Source organism: Somniosus microcephalus, chromosome 26 (assembly GCF_052327205.1).
Source record: "Somniosus microcephalus isolate GS21.2 chromosome 26, FLI_Smic_1.0, whole genome shotgun sequence".
Taxonomy (NCBI): domain Eukaryota; kingdom Metazoa; phylum Chordata; class Chondrichthyes; order Squaliformes; family Somniosidae; genus Somniosus; species Somniosus microcephalus.
The window spans coordinates 43,483,387-43,502,521 of NC_141012.1; the positions used below are offsets into that span (position 1 = coordinate 43,483,387).

General features: G+C 48.2%; 1 protein-coding gene across 1 annotated transcript in view; it reads left to right on the forward strand.

Moving 5' to 3' along the window:
• Positions 1–15,250: 15,250 nt before the first annotated feature.
• Positions 15,251–19,135, forward strand: part of vsig10l2 (V-set and immunoglobulin domain containing 10 like 2) — a 93,002-nt gene continuing 89,117 nt past the window's right edge. The window contains exon 1 of the mRNA XM_085968235.1: positions 15,251–15,310. Within this exon, the coding sequence (XP_085824361.1) occupies positions 15,251–15,310 (60 nt within the window). The remainder of the gene's footprint in view (positions 15,311–19,135) is intronic.

Genomic DNA, 19,135 nt, shown 5'->3' on the forward strand with positions numbered 1-19,135 from the left:
GGCCATTACGCTAACGCCTGCAAGGGGAAGCCAGCCAGCAGCGCAGCGTGCGGGCCGTGGGAGCAGCCATCTTATCCGCCATTTTGTGTACCCCCGGCCGCATGGCATCCGCCGCCATCGTATCCAACGCACTCAACCGCCATTTCATCACCGGAACCGACCACCGTCTCGGCGGATGACTATAGTGACTCACTAAGCCACATACTGGCCTCCGTGACGCTGGATCAAGGCCACCCTCACCATCTATCCAGCTCCATGATGGATATCGCGGTAAACGGCCGCGCCACCAGTTGCCTGATCGACAGCGGGAGCACAGAGAGTTTCGTCCACCCCGACACGGTACGTAGCCACTCCCTCACGATTCTGCCAACGCACCATCGCATTTCTATGGCGTCCAAGTCCCAGTCAATGGACATCAGCGGCTACTGTGTGGTGACCCTGTCAGTAGGGGGCACTGAATATCAAAAATTTAAACTGCTAGTCCTGCCCCGTCTTTGCGCTGCCGTCCTGCTAGGGTTGGATTTTCAGTGCCACCTTAAGAGTGTCACACTAGCATACGGTGGACCCCTCCCCCCACTCACAGTCTGCAACCAACAACTTTTAAATCGCCCGCTGCAAACCACCTGCAGCCTTTCCACATTAAAAGTCCCCCCCCCTCCCCTGTTCGCTAACCTCACCCGCGACTGTAAACCCATCGCTACCAAAAGCAGGCGGTACAGTGCCGGGGACAGAGCTTTTATCAGCTCTGAGGTGGAGCGGCTCTTGAAGGAGGGCATTATCGAAGGTAGCACTAGCCCCTGGCGAGCCCAGGTTGTAGTCGTTAAAACCACTGCAAAACGCCGCATGGTAATCGACTACAGCCAAACCATAAACCGGTACACCCAGCTGGACGCGTACCCCCTCCCTCGCATATCTGATATGGTCAATCAGATTGCGCAATACAAAGTATTCTCCACCATCGACCTTAAGTCAGCGTACCACCAGCTGCCCATCCGCCATGAGGACCGCCAGTATACTGCCTTCGAGGCAAACGGCCGCCTCTACCACTTCCTTAGGGTCCCCTTCGGCGTCACCAACGGGGTTTCGGTCTTCCAAAGGGAGATGGACCGAATGGTTGACCAGAACGCGCTGCGGGCAACCTTCCCCTATTTGGATAACGTCACCATCTGCGGCCACGACCAGCAGGACCACGACGTTAATCTAGCAAATTTCCTCCGTACGGCCCAACGGCTGAACCTAACGTACAATAAGGAAAAATGTATGTTTCACACCAAGCGCCTGGCCATCCTCGGCTGCGTGGTGGAGAACGGAGTCATCGGGCCCGACCCCGACAGAATGCGCCCCCTAATGGAGCTACCCCTTCCCCACTGCCAAAAAGCACTGAAGAGATGCCTGGGGTTTTTCTCCTACTACGCCCAGTGGGTGCCCCTCTATGCAGACAAAGCTAGGCCCCTCATCAAAGCCACCTCCTTCCCCCTGACACCAGAGGCGTGTGCAGCCTTCACTCTTATCAAGAACGATATCGCGAAGGCCGCAATGCACACGGTGGATGAGTCCATCCCCTTCCAAGTGGAGAGCGATGCCTCCGACTTCGCCCTAGCCGCGACCCTTAACCAGGCGGGCAGACCCGTGGCCTTTTTCTCAAGGACCCTCCAGGGCCCCGAGACGAGACACTCCTCCGTCGAAAAGGAGGCCCAGGCTATTGTAGAAGCGGTGCGTCACTGGAGGCATTACCTGGCCGGGAAACGATTTACCCTGCTCACTGACCAGCGTTCAGTAGCTTTTATGTTTAATAATAAGCAGAGGGGTAAAATCAAGAACGACAAGATCTTGAGGTGGAGAATCGAACTCTCCACCTACAATTATGATATCTTGTATCGGCCAGGGAAACTCAATGAGCCCCCAGATGCCCTATCACGTGGTACATGCGCCAACGCGCAGAGTGATAGGCTGCAGTCCCTCCACAATGACCTCTGCCACCCGGGGGTCACCAGGTTTTTCCATTTTATCAAATCCCGTAACCTGCCCTACTCCATCGAGGAGGTCAGGACCATGACCAAGAGCTGCCAAATCTGCGCCGAGTGCAAACCGCACTTCTATAGGCCGGACAGAGCAAGCCTGATCAAGGCCACCCGCCCCTTCGAACGCCTGAGCGTCGATTTTAAAGGGCCCCTCCCCTCCGCTGACCGCAATGTGTACTTCCTCAACATAGTTGATGAGTACTCCCGTTTCCCCTTTGCCATCCCTTGCCCAGACATGACCAGTACCACGGTCATCAAGTGTCTGAATGACATCTTCGCTCTGTTCGGGTTCCCCAGCTATATACATAGCGACAGGGGCTCATCGTTCATGAGCGACGAACTTCGGCAGTACCTGCTAACAAGAGGTATCGCCACGAGCAGGACCACCAGTTACAACCCCCGGGGTAACGGCCAGGTGGAAAGGGAGAATGCGACGGTTTGGAAGGCAGTCCTCTTAGCACTAAAATCTAAGGGCCTTCCGACCTCCCGCTGGCAGGAGGTCCTCCCTGCAGCGCTTCACTCCATTCGGTCACTGCTTTGTACTGCCACTAATGCGACCCCTCATGAGAAAATGTTCGTTTTCCCCCGGAAGTCTACATCGGGAACCTCGCTACCGGCATGGTTGACTTCTCCTGGGCCCGTCCTACTGCGGAGGCACGTGAGGACGCATAAAACGGACCCCCTGGTCGAGCGGGTGCACCTCCTACACGCCAACCCCCAGTATGCCTGGGTGACATACCCAGACGGGCGGGAGGACACGGTCTCCATACGAGATCTCGCACCCTCGGGTACCCCTGAATTACCACCGTTATCCCCCTTACCACCGTTATCCCCCTTACCACTGTTATCCCCCACCACCCCTCCCAACCCAACCCCTGCAGACGGCATGCCAAAGCCCCAGGAATCTTCGCCAACCACCCAGACACCAGACCCGACGTCGGATGCTGCAACACCACCGCCGCCACCACGACGATCAGGACGTCAGACAAGGCCTCCTGATAGACTTAACTTGTAGTACCCTTCACCCCGCCGGACTTCACATTAAACAAGGGGTGAATGTGGTAAACCACTGTATTGTATATTGCCACCTCTGGGTGGCGCTGTGTATGGAGGCATGCCTCAGCTGACTCCACCCACCACTGTGTGGGTTTCGTTCAGACTTGTTCAGTCACTCACGAAGAAGCATGGTCTCTTCTTAGCTAATAAAAGCCTTATTCATCTCTTCTTTCGACTCATCATCTCTTCTTCGACTCATCACCTTTTATGAAGTAATTGATAAGCGTATCAGGCAGCACCTCCCAAACCCGCGACCTCTTCCACCTAGAAGGACAAGGGCAGCAGGCGCATGGGAACACCACCACCTGCAAGTTCCCCTCCAAGTCACACACCATCCTGACTTAGAAGTATATTGGCCGTTCCTTCATCGTCACTGGGTCAAAATTCTGGAACTCCCTCCCTAACAGCACTGTGGGAGCACCTTCACCACACGGACTGCAGCGGTTCAAGAAGGCAGCTCACCACCACCTTCTCAAGGGCAATAAGTGATGGGCAATAAATGCTGGCCTTGCCAGCGACGCCCACATCCCATAAACGAATAAAAAAAAACCCTGTTTCGCTCTCCACAGATGCTGCCTAACCCGCTGAGTATTTCCAACATTTTCTGTTTTTATTTCAAATCTGTACTGGTCAGTTACTTAATAATCAATTAGTGACCATCCCACTTGGTGTTGGAAGGCGTGCAGAGTCTATATGGGGTCTTGTCGGCTCTATGTTGATATTCCTGGATATTGGAAACAATCAATCCCTGGGGCATGCCGGGCAATCAGCTACCCGAGCTGGGCAGGTCCATAGTGCTCCAGTGTGGTCTCAGGATTGGCCGGCTCTTTGATGAAACTGATGGAGTAGACCTGTCACTAGTGGCTGGGATTTCACAAGATGTCTGTATCTGTCTGGGATGATCCCACATTGCCTCTGCAGACTATGCCGACCCCTAATGTTTCAGGCAAGCCTCCCCTGATCACTGCACTGATTCAATATTCTGTCTGCAGCAATGCAACCAGGCTTCCCTGAAGGACTGGGAGTCAGATATCCAGGAACCTCTGGAGATTTATAAACACATACACAGGTGGAGATCCAATTCTTATGGTAATTACCAGAACTTTGCATTATTAATGTCATATTAAACACGGCGTTAATTCATAGCAGAGGTTGAACTGAAACACCAATCAAGACAATTATTAGAGCTTGGAATAGGAGGAGGAGGATGCAACTGGTCTTCGTCAGTAACCCGATAGCGAATCAGGGGGAAAAATTCAGTTGGTTTGCACCTCCCGTTAGCGCCCGGGTGCGGCGATGTTTGCGCCGCTCGCGAAATTAACTAGACATTTTGCGGCGGCGCTAAACACTACCGCCACGATCTCCTGCGCCGGCTGATCGTGACGTCAGTTGAGTGCGCAACGCCCCGGTAGCGCCCGGGACCAGATATTGAGTGGCGGCCCCTGCCTTACTGCCTGCCGCTAGCAACGACAGGTTGAGGGGAGCGTTTTGCAGTCAGAAAGGGACTGGGGGAGCGCTATTTAAAGGCGACCGCTTCCTGCCTTTTTTTGTTGGTGACATTTTTGCACCACGCATTCAGAGAGAGAGAGAGAGACTTCTGGAGAGATTCAACGCTGTGTGAAGGAGTTTTGGGTACTGAGCAGCACTTTGCAGGTTCATTTTGATTTGCCCTTCCTTGCATCTATTTAGAAGAGACTGTGGGGGCTGCACTCTGAGCTCTTTCCCTGTGACTCCCCATTGTTCTTTCCAGCAGATTTGATGTACAGGTCTCTCCAGGCCGAGATTCAAGGCTGCAATGAGCAGGATGTGGATGGAAAGCAAAATCAACCCTCCCCTTTAAGATAAAAACAGAAAATGCTGGAGAAACTCAGCAGGTCAGGCAGCATCTGTGAAGAAAGAAACAGAGCTAACGTTTCAGGTCGATGACCTTTCGTCAGAACTCCCCTTTAAGAACTGGCCGGCGCCAGTGTGTCTGTGTTCCATTGCTGACTGACATCACATGAGCTTCGCCAGCGCTCTGAGGTAGCGCCTCGCTGCTCGGCCTTTGCGCCTTAAGACAGGTGTGAAGCACCTGATTTAATGCTCCAATCATCTCCAGGGGCGATAAAAGCCAAGTTTGCCGTTGGAAGCGATAATTAGCGCCAGGCGCTAAACTTTGCACACGGCCGATAATCGCGCCCCAAACGGGGCGATCCTGAATTTTTCACCCCAGAAGCCTGTTTTACACCGCATCTGAATTTCTTTTTTATTGACTTCAACGTAACTGAAAATTGGGCGCGGTGTGAAACGGGCTTTCGATTCGCGATCGCCCACTGCCACTGGCCAAGGCCAATTTCATCCCATGGATCTCACTTGAATAAACCAGGTTGTCCTTTCGTGCCTTTGAGCACCAGAAACCCGAAATTGTGAGATTCCGTTCCCAGCGTAGAGCCTCGCTCGGAAAACTGTGTGTGAAGGTCAGTGCGTCTGACCTGTGGCGATTTTTCAGCCATCCATTTTACGTGTGGGAAAATTGGGATTTCTGCTAACTGGGCAAGCTGTCCCCTTGTGCCCGATTCTCCGACACTGGGCCAGGAGCCCAGCTATCAAATTGGAATTAGGTTTAATGCCTTCCTCACTATGCATTACTGGCTAGCATTTAAAGAATTAATACATAATTTACAACAAATATACATTCCTTTAAGGCACAAAAACCCCACAGGAAAAGTGGTCCAACTGTGGCTAACAAGAGAAGTTAAAGATAGTATTAGATGAAAGGGAGAGGCTTATAATGTTTCCAAAAAGAGTAGTAAGCCTGAGGATTGGGAGGATTTTAGGATTCAGCAAAGGAGGATCAAGAAATTGATAAAGAAAGGGAAAATAGAATACGAGAGTAAACTAGCGAGAGACATAAAAACAGACTGTAAAAGTTTCTATCGGTGTGTAAAAAGGAAAAGATAGTGAAAGTAAATGTGGGTCCCTTACAGGCTGAGACAGGAGAAATTATAATGGGGAATAAGGAAATGGCAGAGAAATTAAACACATACTTTGGGCTCGAATTTATCAATGGGGACGTGATGGAGGCGGGACTCCCACTTTTTGGGTTGTAGTCCCGCCTCCATCGACTTGTGGCCAACCCACGCTATTTTCCCTTGATTGACCTTGTTAAGCCCATCCAGTGGGCTCAGCAGGCCAATTAAGGGACACCTGGTTACTGGTGACGTCAGCGATTGACATTTCATCTGTCAAGAGCTTTTGTCAGATGAAAAATCAGCGTTTGACAGCTCTGTGAAGCTGTCAAACACTGACAATCTGTCTTCTAACTTGAGTCCTTCTACTCAGACTCAGTTAGAGATCTCTCCAGACCAGAAAGCAGAGGCTGCAGCTTTTGACAGTTCAGCGGCCATTCTGCTTTCTGTGCCGGTGAGATGAGGGACTCCCGAGAACTGAAGGGAGGAAGCCTGCAGGAGAAAGTAAAGGTAAGTAAAACTTATTAAAACACTTTACACTTACCTCACACACTTACCTCTGCACACATGCACCCATCACTCACCTGCACAACGGACATCTCGACCCCTCCAACCCCTGCAGACCGACGGTCCGCCTCGCTAACTTGCCATGGTTCGGAGCCATCGGGAAGCCCGCACTTCAGGGCTAAAAATAGGGATTAGGCAAAAAACTGTTAATTGGCACTAATCCCCTTCCCGCCTCGGGGAGGCGGCTCCCAGCACAGGTCGGATACCCACCTCCTGGGACATTGGCATGGAGGCGGGTTGGGGGCGGGATGGGTTCCTGCCCCCGATTCTGCAATTTTCCCACCACTCCCGCCTCCAAACCCGCCTCCACGGGGCTTGGAAATTCGAGCCCTTTGTGTTAGTTCTCATAGAAGAAGACGCAAAAAACTTCCCAGAGATAGTGGAGAACCAAGGCTCTAGCGAGAGTGAGGAACTGAAAGAAATGAGTATTAGTAAAAAAATAGTACTGGAGAAATTAATGGGACTGAAAGCCGATAAATCCCCAGGACCTGATGGTCTACATCCTAGGGTTCTGAAAGAGGTGGCTATAGAGATAGTGAATGCATTAGTTGTCATTTTCCAAAATTCCATAGATTCTGGAACGGTTCCCGTGGATTGGAAGGTAGCAAATGTAACCCCACTATTTAAAAAAGGAGGGAGAGAGAAAACAGGGAACTACAGACCAGTTAGTCTGACATCAGCAGTAGGGAAAATGCTAGAATCTATTGTCAAGGACGTGGTAACAGGGCACTTAGAAAATAATAGGATTGGGCAGAGTCAACACGGATTTATGAAAGGGAAATCGTGTTTGACAAATCTGTTAGAGTTTTTTGAGGTTGTAACTAGCAGAATACATAAGGGGGAACCAGTGGATGTGGTGTATTTGGATTTTCAGAAGGCACTCGATAAGGTGCCACACAAGAGGTTATTAAACAAAATTAGGGCTCATGGGATTGGGGTAATATACTAGCATGGACTGAGGCTTGGTTAACGGACAGAAAACAGAGAGTAGGAATAAACGGGTCATTTTCAGGTTGGCAGGCTGTGACTAGTGGGGTCCCGCAAGGATCAGTGCTTGGGCCTCAGCTATTCACAATCTACATCAATGATTTGGATGAGGGGACCAAATGTAATATATCCAAGTTTGCTGATGATACAAAGCTGGGTGGAATGTAAGTTGTGAGGAGGATGCAAGGAGGCTTCAATGGGGTATAGACAAGCTCAGTGAGTGGGCAAGAACATGGCAAATGGAATATAATGTGGAGAAATGTGAAGTTATCCACTTTGGTAGGAAAAATAGAAAAGCAGAGTATTTTTTAAATGATGAGAGATTGGGAAATGTTGGTGTTCAGAGGGACCTGGGTGTCCTTGTACACGAATCACTGAAAGTTAACATGCAGGTACAGCAAACAATTAGGAAAGCAAATGGTATGTTGGGCTTGATTACAAGAGGATTTGAGTATAAGAGTAAAGATGTCTTACTGCAATTATATAGGGCCCTGGTGAGACCACACCTGGAGTATTGTGTACAGTTTTGGTCTCCTAAGGCAGGTCAGAGGCTGGGTATTCTGCGGCGAGTGTCTCACCTCCTGACTCCCCAAAGCCTTTCCACCATCTACAAGGCACAAGTAAGGAGTGTGATGGAATACTCTCCACTTGCCTGGATGAGTGCAGCTCCAACAACACTCAAGAAGCTCGACGCCATCCAGGACAAAGCAGCCCGCTTGATTGGCATCACATCCACCACCTTAAACATTCACTCCCTCCACCACCGGCGTACCGTGGCTGCAGTGTGTACCATCTACAAGATGCACTGCAGCAACTCACCAAGGCTTCTTCGGCAGCACCTCCCAAACCCGCGACCACTTCCACCTAGAAGGACAAGGGCAGCAGGCGCCTGGGAACACCACCACCTGCAAGTTCCCCTCCAAGTCACACACCATCCTGACTTAGAAGTATATCGCCGATCCTTCAACGTCGCTGGGTCAAAATCCTGGAACTCCCTCCCTAACAGCGCTGTGGGAGTACCTTCACCACACGGACTGCAGCAGTTCAAGAAGGCGGCTCACCACCACCTTCTCAAGGGCAATTAGTGATGGGCAATAACTGCTGGCATTGCCAGCGCCGACCACATCCCATGAACAAATTAAAAAAAAATACTTGCCACAGAGGGAGTGCAACGAAGGTTCACCAGAATGGTTCCTGGGATGGGGGGATTGTCCTATGAGGAGAGATTGAGTAGACTAGGCCTATATTCTCTAGAGTTTAGAAGAATGAGAGGTGATCTCATTGAAACATACAGAATTCTTACAGGGCTTGACAGGGTAGATGCAGGGAGGATGTTTCCCCTGGCTGGGGAGTCTAGAACCAGGGGTCACAGTCTCAGAATAAGGGGTCGGCCATTTAGGACTGAGATGAGGAGAAATCTCTTCACTCAGACGGTGGTCAATCTTTGGAATTCTGTACCCGAGGGCTGTGGAGGCTCAGTCGTTGAGTATATTCAAGACAGAGATCGATAGATTTTTGAACATTAAGGGAATCAAGGGACATGGGGATAGTGCAGGAAAGTGGAGATGAGGTAGAAGATCAGCCAAGATCTTATTGAATGGCGGAGCAGGCTCGAAGGGCCGAATTGCCGACTCCTGCTCCTATTTCTTATGTTCTTATATTCTCACTCTTCTGCCCGTTCATTAATTGCCATATATATTTCCTAAAGTATGAATTTGCTTAGTGATGTTTTTAACTATACAGCCATCACTATGATGCAGTGCCAGAAGTATTTCAGCTGTCCAATTGTTTCTCCCTTTTTTCCCATTCCCTCCAGAAGGTGTGACTAGAGGAGTGTGGCTCCACCATCACTAGCAGTCCCCTTCATGTGTAAGTGAGTGCCAGAAGGCTATTTATCATGGGGAGTATCACAACCTCGGTTCCAGACAGCATCAGAGTCTTGATCCAGAGATGGATTCAAGAGCTGAATACCGGAGGACAGGTGAAAGTAGCTACCCACGACATCAAGCCTGGCAGTAAGGAGCTCCAGCAAAACTGAAGTCACTGGGGGTCAAAGGGAATCCCCCTCTAATGGTTGGGGGGTCATGCCACATGCAAAGGAAGATGGCCGTGGTTGTTAGAGGCCAGCCGTCACAGCCCCAGGACAGCATTGCAGGAGTTCCTCATGGATGTGGCCTCGACCCAAGCTGCTTCATTATTACCTTCCCTCTCTCGTAAGGTCAGGAGTGGGACTACTTCCTTTAAAAGAGGGGTTAAAAAGAGGTAGCTGCAGAGATAGTGGATGCACTGGGATTAATCTTCCAGGATTCTCTAGATTCTAGAACAGTTCTCAAGGATTGGATGATCAGCCATGATCTCGTTGAATGGCGGAGCAGGCTCGAAGGGCCGAATGGCCTACTCCTGCTCCTATCTTCTATGTTTCTATGTTTCTATGTAGCAAACATAACCCCGCTATTTAAGAAAGGAGGAAGAGAAAAAACGGGGAGCTATAGTCCAGTTAGCCTGACATCAGTAGTAGGCAAAATGCTAGAATCTATTATTAGGGACGTGGTAATAGGACACTTAGAAAATCGCAATATGATTAGGCAGATTCAACATGGCTTTATGAAAGGGAAATTGTGATTGACAAATTTGTTAGATTTTTTGAAGATGTAACTAAGATGGATAAGGGGGAGCAAGTGGATGTGGTGTATTTGGATTTTCAAAAAGCTTTCTATAAGGTACCACACAAGAGGTTATTACACAAAATTAGGACTCATGGTATTGGGAGTAATATATTAGCATGGATTGAGGATTGGTTAATGGACAGAAAACAGAAAGTAGGAATAAACAGGACTTTTTCAGATTGGCAGACTGTAACTAGCGGGATACCGCAAGGATCAGTGCTTGGGCCTCAGCTGCAGTATTTACAATCTATATTAATGGCTTAGATGAAGGGACTGAGTGTAACGTATCCAAGTTTGCTGATGATACAAAGTTAGGTGGGATGGTAAGCTTTGAGGAGGACGCAAAGAGGCTACAGAGAGATATAGACAGGTTGCCTGAGTGGGCAAGAACAATGCAAATGGAATACAATGTGGGGAAGTGTGAAGTTATCCACTTTGGTAGGAAAAACAAAATAGCAGAATATTTTTTCAATGGTGAGAGACTGGGAAATGTTTGCACTCAGAGGGACCTGGGTGTCTTTGTATATGAATCACAGGAAGTTAACATGCAGGTACAGCAAGCAATTAGGAAAGTAAATGGTATGTTAGCCTTTGTTACAAAGGGATTAGAGTCTTATTACAATTATACAGGGCATTGGTGTGGCCACACCTGGAGCACTGTGTACAGTTCTGGTCTCTTTACTTAAGGAAAGGCATGCTTGTCTTAGAGGGAGTGCAGCCAAGGTTCACCAGACTGGTTCCTGGGATGAGGGGATTGTCCTATGAGGAGAGGTTGAGTAGACTAGGCCTATATTCCCTAGAGTTTAGAAGAATGAGAGGTGATTTAATTGAAACATACAACATTCTTAAGGGGCTTGACAGGGTTAATGCTGGGTAAATGTTTCCCCTGGCTGGGGAATCTAGAACACGGGGTCAGTCTCAGAATAAGGGGTCAGCCATTTAGGACTGAGATGAGGAGAAATTTCTTCACTCAAAGGGTTGCGAATATTTGGAATTCTCTACCCTAGAGAGCTGTGGATGCTCAGTCGTTGAGTATATTCAAGACAGAGATCGATACATTTTTGGGAACGAAGGGAATTAAGGGATATGGGGATAGCGCGGGAAGGTGGAGTTGAGGTAAAAGATCAGCCATGATCTTGTTGAATGGCAGAGCAGGCTCGAGGGACCAAATGACCGACTCCTGCTCCTATTTCTTATGTTCTTATGTTCCTGATAACTCCACAGTGCTCAGTTTCATTCACAACCCCTCTGATATTGAAGCAGCCCATGTCAGCCTACAACAGGAGAGAGATAACATCCAGAATTGGGCTGACAAGTGGCAGGTAACATTTGTGTCACATAATGTCTGGCAATGACCATCTTGAACAAGAGAAAGCCCAGCCACCTGCTTTGACTTTTAATGGCACCATCATCGCCAAATCCCCGTTCATAAACAACCTGGGGGTGGTCAACATTGACCAAGACATATCAACACAGTGGCCACAAGAGCATTACAGAGGCTGGGTATTCTGCGATAAGTGGCTCATCTCCTGACCTCATCAAATCCTCTTCACCATCTACAAGGATCAAGTCAGGAGTGTGATGGAATATTCACCACGCGCCTGGATGGTGCAGCCACAATAACACCCAAGAAGCTCAACACCATCCTTAACAGAGGAACTCACTTGATTGGTGTCCCCGCCATTGGACCCAATCTCCACCTCCTCCTCCTCCACCACCATTGGCCCACTGTGACTGCAGTATGTATGATTAACAGGAAGCACTGCAGCAACTCACCAAGGATACTGCGACAGCCCCTCCCGCCCTCCCCGCGACCTCTATCACCAAGAAGAACAACAACAGCAATGCGATGGGAACGCCATCACCTCTAAGTTTCCCTCCAAGTCATGTACCATCTTGACGTGGACATATGTTGCCGTTCCTTCATCATTGCTAGGTAAAAATCCTGGAATTCCCTACTTAACAGCACTGTGGGAGCACCTTCACCAAACGGACTCCAGTGGTTTAAGGAGAAGGCCCACCACCACCTGTTCAAGGGCAACTAGGGATGGGCAATAAATGGGCCTTTGCCCACTTCACCCCCGTCACAAGAACAAATGAAAAATAAAAGCTAGCTAAATCCTGTCCCTCTGCCTCACCATCACCTCTCTCGACCCCTCCACTTCACACAAAGGGTAGCGGTAATCTGGAAATCTCTCCCCTAAAAAGGTGTCGAGGCTGGGGGTCAATTGAAAGTTTCAAAACTAAGATTGCTAGATTTTTGTTAGGCATGGGTAACGGATTGGGTTGCCAACTCTCCAGGATTGGTCTGGAGTCTCCAGGAATTAGAGATTAGAATCTCTTGAGCTCTGCTGCAAGCAACTGGGGAGAAAAATCATAAAGGCATTAAAAACATGGTGTATTTTTCTTTTCTTTGAACGCTAGTGTTTATTAGTTATAACAAAAATGATGATGGGAGGAAAAGCGGTGAAGAAGGCAAATGGTATGTTGGCCTTCGTAGCGAGAGGGTTTGAGTACAGGAACAAGGATGTCTTGCTGCAGTTGTACAGGGCCTTGGTGAGACCACATCTTGAGTATTGTGTGCAGTTTTGGTCGCCTTATCTGAGGAAGGATGTTCTTGCCATGGAAGGAGTTCAGCAAAGATTCACCAGGCTGATACCTGGGATGGCAGGAATGACGTATGAGGAGAGATTGGGTCGATTGGGCTTGTACTCGCTGGAGTTTAGAAGAATGAGAGGGGATCTCATCAAAACTTATAAAATTCTAACAGGACTAGACAAACTAGATGCAGGAAGGATGTTCCCGATGGCAGGGGAGTCCAGAACCAGGGGTCACAGTCTAAGGATAAGGGGTAGGCCATTTAGGACAGAGATGAGGAGGAATTTCTTCACCCAGAGAGTGGTGAACCTGTGGAATTCTCTACCACAGAAGGCAGTAGAGGCCAATTCATTAAATATATTCAAGAAGGAGTTGGATATATTTCTTAAGGCTAAAGGGATCAAGGGATATGGCGAGAAGGCAGGAACAGGGTACTGAATTTGGATGATCAGCCATGATCTCACTGAATGGCGGAGCAGGCTCGAGGGTCCGAATGGCCTACTCCTGCTCCTATCTTCTATGTTTCTATGTTTCTATGGCTGTTTGACAGGCGGGACTGTTGGAGGCAGGATGTTAACTGATTAAACCTCCAGGAATATTTCCAACCAGTGTTGGCAACTCTCGGTACGGAACCAAGGCAGGTCGACGGAGTTAAGATACAGATCAGCCATGATCTAATTAAACGGTGGAACAGGCTCGAGGGGCTGAATGGCCTCCTCCTGTTCCTATCACCGATGAGGTCACCTACCCCTTCTGAGTAGACAACCACGGATTGGATTGGACGCTCAACTCCACATGGCCGCCGCCTCCTTTAGCCAAGTACAAAAACCTGCTCCTGGTTACACTGTGGCCTAGAAATTCAGTAGGCTTAGCGCCCCATTTGGGGCGCTGGAGGGCCTAGCGCCGGAGTTATGGCCAGTTGGCAAATTCAGTGGGGCCCTTCTGTCGGCGTTACACCGGTTGCGCTGCGCCGGCACCGATGACGTCATCGGTGTGCGCAGCGTCCCGGTTGCCGTGGTGACGGGCCCCAGCGCCGAAATTGAGTTGCGGCCGCCTCGCCCGTGGCAGCCGCAACTAAGACTTTGGCAACCGAGTCTTGCAGGAGTTAGCGCCGGCGCATTAAGGTCGCGCGGCAGCCGGCCGCTTTCCCGCCGGCCGCCTGCCCGCACCTCCCTCCCCAGACTCCTCCACCCCCCCCCCGCGGAACAGATGCGTCTGGCCTGCAAGCCCGGCACTTGTCCGAGGTGCCGGGCTCATTTTTCTGAACATTTGAACGGCCAGCGGGCGGGTGCAGGCAGCTCCTCCTTAACTGAAGGAGGAGGCCTGCACTTCCCCAGCCTGCCGCACCGCATCGGGTGCCGCAGCGCCGGAATTGCGCCGCAATGCGGCACTCAGCGCCCATTTCGAGGCGCTGACACCCTCTAGTAGCGCCGGCAGCCATTTGGGCGCGGCGCTACTGAATTTTTGGCGTGCGCAGGGGGACTTAGTGCCGGCGCTAAATTTCCGGCGCTAAAGCCCTGGCGAACCCACAACCAAATTTCTAGGCCTGTGTCTCCAAAAACATCTCATGACCTTAATCCTTAAGGATAGAAAACTGAAAACCACTGAAGCTTCAACAGACGTTCTTAATCAATGCGATTGTTTCGGCATAATAGGGAGAAGAAAATATCCATCTTAAGCTGTGCAATATATCAGCTGTTCCTTTGTATTATTTTCTGTGTAATTGGAGATTTTGTTACAGTGACATTATTCCAGCTAACATTTCTACATGAAGGCCAAAGTGTTGGCATTGAAAGGATTGCCTCATATTAAACAATCATAAACAATGGAATGAAAAATAACGTAAGAATTTCACATCTGCAAGTGACTGGTTTATAAATTACTTAGTGGCGAAATTGTTTTCCTTAGTCATTTAGCAGAACCTTGTAGAAATAATGCATACCACATTTGGGCACTGCTGCGAGGATTAGAACTGTTTGCCAAGGCCGGATACATTGGCCTCTATTACAGATGAAAGTGATGATCAATGTGAAGCAGCACAGTGCCAGCCCATATGGTCCCATCTGGCAGAGCGACATGGGATTCTGCTACATGAAAGGTTCGAAGGACTCGGGAGAGCCTTTGCCAAGACAATGAACGTCAGAAAGACTGCTCGTGTCAATGCTCAAGACCCTTACATCGCAGTCCTGTGAAAGGCCAACACATCCAACACCCTTACATTGCATTCAAGACCCTTACATTGCAGTCCCGTGAAAGGCCAACACATTCAACACCCTTACATTGCATTCAAGACCCTTACATTGCAGTCCCGTGAAAGGCCAACACATTCAACAACAACAACTTGCGTTTATAGCACCTTTAACAGAGGAAAAGCATCCCAAGGCACTTCACAGTGGGGTGGCGCGAAATGGGCACTGAGCCAATGAGGGAGAGTTTACGAGAGAAGACCAAAGTCTTTGTCAAAGAGGTAAGTTTTAAGGAGGGACTTAAAGGTGGGGAGGAAGGTGGAGAGGTGCAGGCATTTATGGTGAGAGTTCCAGAGAATGGAGCCAAGGCAAATGAAGGCATGACATCAATGGTGGGGTGAAGGGAGAGAGGATGCTCCGTAGCTGTCAGAGGAATGGAGAATTCTGGTGAGGTCATAAGGCTTCAGGAGATCACAGAGATAGGAGGGGTCAGGAAAATAATGTAAAATTTGAGTTGTTGGTACATTGTGAGCCAATGTAGATCAGTAAGGAAGTGGATGATGAGTGAGCAAATTTATTAGAGTTTTGGACTAGCAGGGTAACCAGTGGATGTAGTTTATTTGGATTTCCAAAAGGCATTCAATAAGGAGCCACATGAAAAGCTGTTATACAAGATAAGGGCTCATGGGGTTGGGGGTAATATATTAGCATGGATAGAGGATTGGTTAATGGACAGAAAACAGAGAGTAGGGATAAATGGGTCATTTTTGGGTTGGCAGGCTGTAACTAGTGGAGTGCCTCAAGGACCAGTGCTTGGGCCTCAGCTATTCACAATCTATATTAATGACTTAGATGAAGGGACCGAGTGTAATGTTTCCAAGTTTGCTGATGATACAAAGCAAGATGGGAAGCTGTGAGGAGGACATAAAGTACCGGCAAAGGGATATAAACAGATTAAGTGAGTGGGCAATAAGGTGGCAGATGGAGTATAATGCAGGGAAATGTGAGGTTATTCACTTTGGTAGCAAGAATAGGAAAATAGAATTTTTAAAAATGGAGACTGACTATTAAATGTTGATGTTCCGAGAGATTTAGGTATCCTTGTACAGGAAACCCAGAGAGTTAGCATGCAGGTACAGCAAGCAATTAGGAAGGCGAATGGCTTATTGGCCTTTATTGCAAGGGGGTTGGAATACAAGGAGTAAGGAAGACTTGCTACAATTGTACAGGGCCTTGGTGAGACCACACCTGGAGTACTGTGCACGGTTTTGGTCTCCTTATCTGAGGAAGGATATAGTTGCCTTAGAGGCGGTGCAACAAAGGTTCACGAGGTTGATCCCTGGGATGAGAGGGTTGTCCTTTGAGGAGAGATTGAGTAGATTGGGCCTGTACTCTCTGGAGTTAAGAATGAGAGGTATCTCATTGAAGCATATAAAATTCTGAGGGGGATTTGGACTCTAGGGGATTTTTGAATATTAAGGGTTTTGGTGATCGGGCAGGAAAGTGGAGTTGAGGTCGAAGATCAGCCATGATCTTATTGAATGGTGGAGCAGGCTTGAGGGGCCAAGTGGCCGATTCCTGCTCCCAATTCTTCTGTTCATACATTCTTATGCCCCTTGCATTTAAATCTAAATCATTGATAGATACGATGAAAAGCAAGGGAGCTAGTACTGCTGTAAGGGGTGGCGTGTGTGGTCAGCTTCACCTCTGACTCCCTGAGTGGTTCGAATCGCTCCCACTCCCTTGGTTCTAGACTTTGGACTTATTTGGGGGTGTAATGAAATTGCAACAGACACCTGGGTTGGTCAAAAGAATTGAGATCTTTATTTTGAGACAGGAAAATATACAATACAATAAAACTTATACTCTAAAAGGGTGGGGAACATTCGGAATATGCGAGGGAGAATTACAATGGACAAAAAAAATCCCTTACCCTCCCAACCCCACTATCCTAACTAGGCTGAAATCCAGAGGACCAGGAAATGCTCACCAAACGACTTTCTTGACAGATTGTAGAGGTTCGCGATTTCGGGGTTCTCCTTAGTTGTGGCGGTTGGGGCCTGCCGTACCCCGGACATGGTAGAAGACTGCACCTGCGTTGGGTCTTCAGTTTGGGTTTGTCCGCTGATGCGGTTAGCTGCGTAGTTGGATGTATCGGGTAAGTACCCAATTTTCTTTGGTTAGGTAAAGTTTTTAGGGTTTTTTGCATCAAATCTTACCCGGGGGTAAGTCAGACTAACCTGTAGAGTGGAAACAAGTTTTGATTTTCGAATTTTCGGTGGTTGGTTTCTTGTTGGTCGCAGTGGCCCAGTATTACCTGGTTGGTGGTAATATTGGTAGTTGTTGGTTTCTTGAAGCCTTTGGTTGCCGCGATTTCCTTTTCCTTCTGTTTCATTCAAGTCTCCGATTCTCCGACTAAAGTACGGTAATGATGATATCTTTTCCTGAACCGTACTTTCTCTCCTGTACTGAATTTGAGCTTTCTTTCTGCGTAACGACTCACTGATGCTCTCTCACTGCTGAACTGAATGTGAACAGTACTGACTGAGCAAGCAGGCCTCAATTATACTGGTTTGAGGCCTGGCTTATCTGACCGCCAAATCTCTGATTCCTTTGTCAATTTTGGCAGGCTCGTTATTCTTAATATGTTTTAAATCTTTAACGAGCTCCGGTGATGGCCCATCTAACTTTAATGAACTTCGGGGATGGTCCATCTAGCTTTAATTGGCCTTTAACTGGTTTTGGGATTGCCTTGAAACCAGTTTAAAATGTGTAAAACGTTTTGGAAAACTGTCTGATTGGTTTTGAACTGCTGTTTGATTGTTGTTTCCTGCTGGGCCATGTTCTTTCTTTTGTTGACTGTTGGCATGTATTGTTTTATTCATGTACTTGGTGGCTCTGTGAGTTTCGGCGGGAACAGTTTTTATTGTCTTTATGTAAAGGTTGGGGTGGCCCAGAACATTAGAACATTCCCAGATGGCCCAATACTCAAACTGCTTGTGTTTCGGGGGGCCCATCCCACTTCCCCTTTGTCACAGTTTTCCACAGGCCTGAACATGCCTTTTAAACCAGCCAAATCTTCCTGGGGTTTTGATTTTTAAATCCCTTTGGCCCAATATTAATTCAAACAGTCCAATATCTCTTCTTTCTTACTTTGGGGGAAATTGTGTAATTTTGCGAGCCTTACACTGCGCCCTGCAGAATCCCACTGGAAACAGCCTTCTAGTCACCAAAACACTCATCGACTATTACACTTTGATTCCTGCCACTAAGCCAAATTTGGATCCAACTTGCCATATTTCCTTGGATCCCATGGGCTTTTACTTTTCTGACCAGTTTGCTATTTGGGTCCTTGTCAAAAGCCTTGTTAAAATCCATGTAGACTACATCAAACACACTACCCTCATCAACATCCTTGTTATCTCCTGAAAAAATTCAATCAAATTAGTCAGACACAACCTTCCCTGAACAAATCTATGCTGACTGTCCTTGATTAATCCGTGCCTTTCTAAATGACGATTAGTATTGTCCCTCAGAGCTTTTTCCAATAATTTGCCCACCACCGAGGTTAGGCTGACTGGCCTGTAATTACTCGGCCTATCCCTTACACCCTTTTTAAACTAAGGTACAATGTTAGTAGTCCTCCAGTCCTCTGGCACTATGCCTGTAGCCAGAGAGGATTGGAAAATGATGGTCAGAGCCTCTGCTATTTCGTCCCTTGCTTCTCTTACTATCCTGGGATACATTTCATTCAGGCCTAGCAATTTATCTGCTTTCAACGATGCTAAACCCCTTAATATTTACTTTCTCACTCTGTTTATCCCATCCAATATTTCACACTCCTCCTCTTAACTACAATGTCTACATCGCCCCCTCTTTTGTGAAGACAGATGCAAAGTATTCATTAAGAATCATACCCATGTCTTACACCTCCACAAACAGGTTACCTATTTGGTCTCTAATAGGCCCTAGTCTTTCCTTAGTTATCCTCTTGCTCTTTGTGTATTTATAAAACATCTTTGGGTTTTCCTTGATTTTACTTGCCAATTTTTTTTCATGTCCTCTCTTTACTTTCCTAATTTCCTTTTTAATTTCACCCCTGCATT